Raw genomic sequence first — 8,533 nt, forward strand, 5'->3', positions numbered from 1 at the left:
CAGGCAGGGACGCCTTCCACTAGAGATCAGGTTTCTCCAAGCCCCATCCAACCTGGACTTGAAACACTTCTAGGGATAGGGCAGCCACAGTTTCTGTGGGCAACCTGTGCCAGTGCCTCACCACCCTCACAGGGAAGAATTGTTCTTAAAATAATATTAAAAATATACTTTTTCCCTCTGAGGGAAAGCAGTGGCACCAAGGGAATGGCACACTCACCCGTCTCTAACCTACCCCTGGAGCTCCAGGCACCTATGCTGGGCAGAGGCTGGCAGTCTCCTACACAGCTCCAGCAACTGTTTTCATTTGATTAAATTCATTTAGGTGGCACCATGCTTCAGCGAACATTAATTACACCTCATTGTGCCTGGCTGCTGTACAGCAGAATTCAAGCAGTTTTCCTTGAATTCTTCAAATCCAAGGGCTGTCCCACTGGAAGTGGCATGAGCATTCAACTTGTGTGCCCCTGCTTGGCCCTAAAAACCAGCCCATTTGGGGTACAGCATGCAGAGCATGGCACACAAAGGAAGCATGTGCACTGATTTAGTTCCGCTCCACCCTATCACTGATACCAAACCCTCTGACAAAACCACACGTAGAAGCTGAGTTAGTGACACTCATTTTTCTCCTTCAGGGAAACAAAAAGTTAAAAACCCACACATGGAGCAGACAGGCAAGAGATTACACAACCAGGTTATAAAACGAAGCATGATGAGATTTTATTCCAGCACCCCCATCCATCCCTGCACGTGGAGCACATGCGTCTGTGCAAAAGTGTTTTGCAACTGCTTGAAGCAGATGTGTTCAACCAGAGGCTGCCCAGAAAGACAACGGGTGAAGAACCATGATTCCAATGGCAATAACCATTTGTACCATGATCAGATTTGGAAAGGCTCAGCAGTGCTGCCTGCCCTTATTATTGCTGTTCCACGCTCACAGGACTTATGCTGGGAAGGGTTTTGCCAGTGCAAGCCCACCTGGGCTCTTCTTAAGGCTTAACTGGTGAGGTTCAGTGCTACCATTTTCTGTATATATACAACACTGATTAAAACCTCCAAATGCACAATTACTCCACAGGTAACACAATGAAGAAACAATTCCACAGTCAGAACCACAGGGCAGCCTAGGTGGGGAAAAAAAACAATTCTGAATGTACAAGTGGCTGTAACAGCATTTATTGCTACATCACCACCCTTTCTGTGAAATAAAACCCTTTCTCCCTGCTCTGGCAGTGCCTTGTGAATGATAAAAGAAATCAGCAGTGATAACTGTTGGAAGAAAGCAGGGAGTACCGGGGCAGGGGGCAAAGGATCCCCAGGGAGCAGGGGCACAGAGGGTGGTCCCCTCACCATGTGAGCAGGAATGCCACAGGGCCAGGGCAGAGGTATTTTAAACACAGATGTCAATGCCATCCTTTGATGGACAGGAGGAGACTCACTTCTCCAGATGTCCAGGAGATAACAGGAAAGACAACCAGAAGCAGGGCTGCAAGCAGCCACCCTCCCCAAACCTGCAACTCTTAACAAAAAATAATATATATACATATATTATTGCCAGCAAAGAGTTTTAAGTCCCCCTTGCACACAGATAAGGGGAATCCATTTATTGGGCTTGATCTTGTTGTGGACGGGAGAAGCTTGTTTGTAGGTGAAGGGGAAGGGGCAAACCTGGGTATCTGGGGTCTGAGGCTGGAGAGAAAAAGTGCAGAAAAAAGGGGATGCCAAAAAAAAAAAAAAAAGGAAAAGAAAAAAGCACTTAACAGGTTGGCTCTGAACAGGTCTCTTGTATGAAAATGATTGTCAAGAGAGTCATTAGTGAAAATAAGGTAAGAAAGCATGTTCGCTGTAGAGGTACCTTTCTGCTCCTTTCACCACCAGAAGACTAACCCAATGTCCACCAAGCATTTTCCATTCACTGCAGGAATACTCTTTGGAAAGCTCAAATTACATCACCCCAGCGCATGCCTCCAAGGATGCTGTCCACTTTGTGGGGTGAAGGGAAGATCCTGAGCCCAACACAGCTACATGGAGCATCGCCATGTTCATCCAGGGAGGGGGGACGCAGGTCTCCCAAGGGTTCACCCCAAAATACACCCAGGCACTGGGTGTCTCCTGTGCCACATCCCCACCATGGTACACTATCCAAAGCGGAACTTCAGGCGGTACTTGATGGGTCCAGCGTTTTTCCGAGGTGGGGATGGGGCAACCTTTGGTTTCGGTGGCGGGAGCTTTTTCTCAGGGAGGGTGACGGTGAAGGCGAGCTCGGGGAGCTGGGGCTGCCAGAAGCGGGGTAGGAAGTGTGTGGAGACATGCTGAGGCCGGGCACGGGGGCTGCAGCCACGCTTGGCTTTGCCTCGCTTGTTGAGAGCCACATACCACTGTCGCCCCGAGTGTGGGCTGCGGTGCACGGCTGAGGCGTACGTGTTGTAGCTGTTCTCCTGGAAGCGCTCCCGAAACTGGCAGTCCGCTGTGAACCGGGCCTGCAGGACAGAGCCAGGGCGCTATTAGCAAAAGGATGGTCAGACCCGTCCGCTGCCCCGCAACATTTGCTGGGTGTTTCAGTCTTCCTCAAAACAGGCCCCTTTGGGGGACTTTGTGTTGAAAGTACCAACATGGGGCACTTGGGAAACCCACTCCAAGTCCACTGGGCACCCAACAATTTGGAAACCCCCCAGCACAGATACTTCTGGTAGCTGCTCACCACCCAGTTTTGGACTTCCTTGGAAAAAACAGGCTTGTCCTGCCCCAGCAGCACGCTTCCCTCCTGCCCCAGCTCTCCTCCTGCCTTACTCGACACAGGGAGGATGTGGCTCCAGACCCCTGGTGCTGCAGTCCCCTTGAGGACCCAAGGACTGAGCCCCAGCTCCACCTCCATTCCCACCCTCACACCCCTTGCTTGGTCACTGGATCATAATTGAACTGTCTAGAAATGCAATTTGCATGCAGATTGCCATTGCTTTACAGAACAGGGCTTTGATTGTATTGGATTTCTTTTTCCTCCTTCATCTTAAATGAACTCAGGCTGTTTTTTCCCTTGATAACCTCAAGGAATTACTTGCAGCGCAATAGTGCTGCCTCTTAAATTGGGCAGCTGCACTGGCTGCTGGACAACCAGGGGGAAAGATATCCCATTGCCCAAGACAACAGGCTGAATTCTGCCCTTGTGCTTGTCAAAGGGAGGAATTAAAACAAAAAAAACACAACTAAACCAACTGAAAGGCATGCAGAAATACACAAATAGAGCCCTAACACCCCAGGTATTTACCCACAGACCTGGAACACCTGGCTGCAGGATCCAGCAACCCCTCTGACATCCTTTGCTGTGCTTGAAGCCAATCGTGGGCATGGTACCTGTTGCCCTGACAGCTCCTCCAGCCCTGGACACCACAGCCTGACTGCTATGCCACGCTTTGAAACTACTGATGGGAAAGGGATAATAAGCTCTCGAGCTTTGAAACACTCAGCAACGGACAAGACAACCCCCAAAAAGTGCTTTATAACCATGCAGGCAGCCCAACTAGCTCAGATCATTTTTAAATGCCTAATTTAACCAGAAAATCATAGAATCATAATCCTACAATGCAAGTAGCAGTCCCCAGCCTGCCATGTGGGGTTTTTTTCCTCATAGCACTTTAAATTAAGTCTCCTTTTGCTCTTTGCATGAAAGAAACATCACCCCAATGACTTTTCACACCGATGCTTTACCTGTCTGTTAATCCTCACTGCTGTATCACCCATGCAGGACTGTTCACCCTCCTGAGGTGAGGTTTTGCTGACCCCTTGTTGCTCTTTGATGTCCCAGCATATGCTGTGGTGCTCAGGAGAGACACCCCTCTGCCATCCCTCACACAGGGATTTTTTAGGATTGACCAAAGTACCCATGAGAGGGTGCTCAGTGCAAAAGGCCTGAAGCAAGCCCTTTGAACAGTGAGAAATGGCAAAAGCAGGCTTTTTTGGTGCAGGAAATGAAGTTGGCCACCCTGCCCCCTGCCCACAGCCAAGAATCTGATACCAAAATGGGTTCCAGTGGGCTTTGCAAATGCTGCTGTGAGTAGGGTAAGATGCTTGTGCCCGTGCTCATCCATATCCCTGTACAAATGAGTAAGCTCACTGCTGATTTGCTCATGGGAAAGCCAAACTGGTGTTCCCAATCTGGCCCAGCATGTCTGGGGCAAAGCCTCTCTTGCAAAAGGGAGATGGCAGTAAGAAGGCTGCCCAGCTCCCCAGCCACAGCATCGCAGGAAAAGTTTCTGCTTAAAGTGGTTAGGGGGAACTTCTTCAACAGGGACTGTAACGATACGGCAAGAGGGAATGAGTTTAAACAGAAACAGGGTAAGTTCAGGTTAGATACAAGCAAAACGTTCTTTACTGTGAGGGTGGTGAGGCATTGGCACAGGTTGCCCAAAACGTGGTAAATGCTCCATCCCTGGCAGTGTTCAAGGCCAGGTTGGACAGAGCCTTGCATGACATGGTCTAGCGTGAAGCTTCCCTGCCACTGGCAGAGGGTTGGAACTGGATGATCTTAAGGTCATTTCTGACTCAAACCATTCTATGCATTTAATGAACTGCTCCCTAAGAGCTGGAGTAGCATCCCTTTCCAAAGTTTTGGGGGATCCCAGACCTGGGCACAGAGGGGTGCCAGACAGCAAACCACCTTGCAAACCACCCCATGAAGCTCATCAGCTGCTCCTTCGCCATCACCCTGACAGGCTTCCACGAATCCCACCCTCCCAGCTCAGCAGCCACACCATTTCCACTCAGGAAAAGTCATTTTCCCCAGTGTACTGGCTGCCCATTGTATATGTTCTGCTGCAGCTCCAGAAACAATCACAAAGAGCAATCCTGAAGTCAAATCAATTTCAAAATCCAATTCAACAGCAATTAGCCCCAGAGAGGGCCAAAGCATTCCATCAGCTCAAAACAACTCCTGAGAAAGAAGAATTACCCAAGACCCCAGTGGGCAAATCTGTCCTCTGAGGTTCATGACAAGACTGACACCAAACCCCCTTCCTGCCTCTCCCATGCCAAAAATATACAAACAGGGAAATGAGGACTTATAAATGAGGAAAAAGCCATCTGTGCATGTAACTGATAATTGCCGAGATTACTGTCATTTTCTGAAGGGAGACGGAGGGGGAAAGACGGAGGGGGAAAGACGGAGGGGGAAAGACGGAGGGGGAAAGACGGAGGGGGAAAGACGGAGGGGGAAAGACGGAGGGGGAAAGACGGAGGGGGAAAGACGGAGGGGGAAGGAAGGGAGGGAGGGAGGAGGGAAGGAGGGAAGGAAGGAGGGAAGGAAGGAGGGAAGGAAGGAGTGAAGGAAGGAGGGAAGGAAGGAGGGAAGGAAGGAGGGAAGGAAGGAGGGAAGGAAGGAGGGAAGGAAGGAGGGAAGGAAGGAGGGAAGGAAGGAGGGAAGGAAGGAGGGAAGGAAGGAGGGAAGGAAGGAGGGAAGGAAGGAGGGAAGGAAGGAGGGAAGGAAGGAAGGAAGGAAGGAAGAAGGAAGGAAGAAGGAAGGAAGAAGGAAGGAAGAAGGAAGGAAGAAGGAAGGAAGAAGGAAGGAAGAAGGAAGGAAGAAGGAAGGAAGAAGGAAGGAAGAAGGAAGGAAGAAGGAAGGAAGAAGGAAGGAAGAAGGAAGGAAGAAGGAAGGAAGAAGGAAGGAAGAAGGAAGGAGAAAGAAGGAAGAAGGAGAAGAGCTGCCATAAAATGTGAAGCTGAAATAAAGCCGGGCCCTGAGAGCCTGATTTCCTGCAGGAATGACTTTTATCTGCAGTTCAGCACAAAGTCACTGGCATGACTCCCATATCAAAGCACTGCCCTGAGTGACGGGCACAGGACACGCTTTGTACTGCTCAAAACTCATTAGGCCATGAAATAACTTTATCCTGTCAAAGAAGGATAGAACAACAGATGCTGGGTTTGCATTATCGGTGTTATTTAGCCCAGCAATCTTTAGACATTTAGGTCAAGTTTCTATAAATTTGAGGCTTTCATCTGAGCAGGGCATCGTGTGTCCTCACCCCCACCCTGACCCACCTAATTGATGTCCCTCTCTGGCTTTGCCCTTTGTGTGCTGACAATTAACCATACACTGACAAGGTTTTATTTGATTTCTGACTGTGCCAGGGCATAAATCAAGGCTTCAACTCAAATAAGGAGCCTATTGTATGCCACAAGGAGGGAAGGTTTTGGAGGGTCCAGGGATCACTCTCTGTCCACTTCCCTCTCCTCTCCATCCTTCACCTTTCCACTGCTCCCCACCTGTTCTGCCTGTTTCCTACCCTCCTTCCCTCATGCTTTCCTTCACTATTCTCCCTTTCCCCTAGATGCCATTCCTGGTCCTACTTTTCTTCCTAAAATAAGCAACCACGCTCACCCTTTAAGCATTGTTAGGTTTCAGGAGCAGCACTCCAATAAGACTCAAGGGAGAAAGAGGCAAGCTCATGAATCTCACATGAAGGCAAGCTGCGGGCTCAAGCAGCATAAGCACATCACATAACTTACATCACTTCATGACCAGGAGGCTTGGCTTATAGCCACAGGGCAGGCAATTGGCTTTTCCCTCTTCCAGGCTGGGAATAAACTTGGGTGACAGGTTGTCAGAGATGCTGCCTTAAAAATGCCTTTCTTTGGGGGTTGCATTTACACATACACCTTTAAAGGGTGATGACTTTCATGTCAGCACAGTCGTCACTTTCATTTGTTTGAATGGTCTCAGAAACTAACAGGAAAATATTAGGCAACAGCTTCTTGAATTTGAAAAAAGTGAAATCAGTTTACAGGATTGGTTCAACAGAAGCAGCATGTAAAAAGCACAATTAAAACTGCAGAAAACCTCAACCTTCAGGAAAACAGCCAGCAGAAACAAGAGTTAATGGAAATTCTCTACTTTATCTGCAGTTCTTCCACAAGGGCTGGATCTCACCTGCCTGAAATCCCGGGGATGTTTTTCCCCATGGGTGAACCCAGCTCAAACTCCAGTGTCACAGCCCCTTTCCCACTAATGGGCACAGGCAGGCTCCTGGTGCCTCTCGTGTCGCTCACCGGGAGACATTTGGCTGAAGCCATCTGCACGATCTGCTGCAGAAGGTGCTAAAAATAATCCCAGCAATGCTCAAAGAACAAGTCCTTTTGATGCAAATACCCAACTGTAGGAAAGGAAAAAGTACTTCCCTTGGTTAGACGTAAATGCCAGCCAGGCTAAATGCCAAAGGGGCTCAGCACACCAGGATCACAGTGTGCACGTGGAGGTGTCCCAAGGCCTTTAATAAACAACAGATACTGAGAAGCAGGGGGTTTACTTACACTTGCATGGAGTTTTCCTTTTTTTGACATCGCTAAAAATTTGTTGCTGAAAACTCCTCGTATTCCTACAATCCCCTGAGACACAGCAAATATTTCCAAAACACCTAGGATGACAGAAATCCCAAAATAAATCACAGTTCTTTTCACATCAGTGTGACAAAGAGACAAAAAAAAAAAGTCAAAAAACTCAGGCTCATAGGTTTGCGCTTCCTCTCCACGGGACTCTGCTCCTCACTGCCTGGCTCCACAGAGCGCTCCTGCTCTATCCTTCTGCCCCATAGACCTGCATCCACTGCGGGATGGCTACAGGGTGGTGTTTTGTTATGCTTAGTTTTAAAAAAGCTGCCTTTTAGAGGCCTGATTATGACTCTGCTGTGACAGAAATTCACTCCTGGGGAAGTTTCTATCAAGGTTGGGAAATTTCTATCAAGGTTGGGAAAATTCCCTTTCTGCTGAGATCAGCCTTGCCCATCCTCCTCCCATGCATACCAGACTCTGGAAATCACAGTGTCATACACTCTATTGGGGCTAGAAGTACCAATAATGGTTTCATAGGCCCCTCCTCACAGCAGGACCTGGGCAGTGGGGTGCCACACAGCCCAGCCACAAAAAACCAAGCTGTATCCCCCTCAATGGGGTATTTTCCAAGGGGGACTGTGCTCTGGTCCCTGATTGGCATGACCTTTAACTCATCTTACAGCAGAGCTTCAACCTCCTGTTGAAGCCTCCTGTTCAGCAACAGCACCAGAATGTTTCCCTTCCCCACACAGCGTGGTATTCTTCAGGCAGAGAAGGGTGGCAGCAGGGCTCAGGCATCCCCCCAACACTCCAGCCAGCCACATAAGCCACACATTCCCAGTGTGCCATTCCCACTCTGGGAAAAAAAGTGTTGCTACCCTTGGGAGGGGGGTCTCGGTGGCCCAGGAAAGTATCTCACCCAGCCCCAGCGAAGGGCCACGCTGATTAACATGCCAAGAGCAAACATGAAGCTGCCTTAAATCCCTGAGGCTGGGGGATCAGATCACCACTTCCCATGTTTATTTTAGGGAGGAAGTGCAGCTCCTAGCACCAAAGGCCCGGGGGACACTTTGGGGGAGGGCCTGCTGAGCCACCCCTCCTCACCCCACATGCCCCAGTGGGGCATAGGGTTGTGCAGCCCCACTGCAAAAGGCACGCACCCTCTGTGGCACATTTTCTGTCCTCAAAGGCACCTCAAAACCTGATGGCCTTTGTG

General features: G+C 49.4%; 1 protein-coding gene across 1 annotated transcript; it reads right to left on the reverse strand.

Moving 5' to 3' along the window:
- Positions 1 to 2,135: 2,135 nt before the first annotated feature.
- On the reverse strand, positions 2,136 to 7,569 carry FGF5 (fibroblast growth factor 5; the record flags this gene model as incomplete). Its single annotated transcript, XM_080635956.1, has 2 exons — positions 7,300 to 7,569; positions 2,136 to 2,477 (listed from the first exon to the last, which is right to left on the reverse strand). Exons 1-2 carry the CDS (start codon positions 7,327 to 7,329, stop codon positions 2,136 to 2,138), a joined length of 372 nt encoding a protein of 123 aa, XP_080492082.1. The 5' UTR covers positions 7,330 to 7,569.
- Between the last annotated feature and the right edge of the window lie 964 nt (positions 7,570 to 8,533).

Source organism: Psittacula echo, assembly GCF_963264785.1.
Source record: "Psittacula echo genome assembly, chromosome: 1".
Taxonomy (NCBI): Eukaryota; Metazoa; Chordata; class Aves; order Psittaciformes; family Psittacidae; genus Psittacula; species Psittacula echo.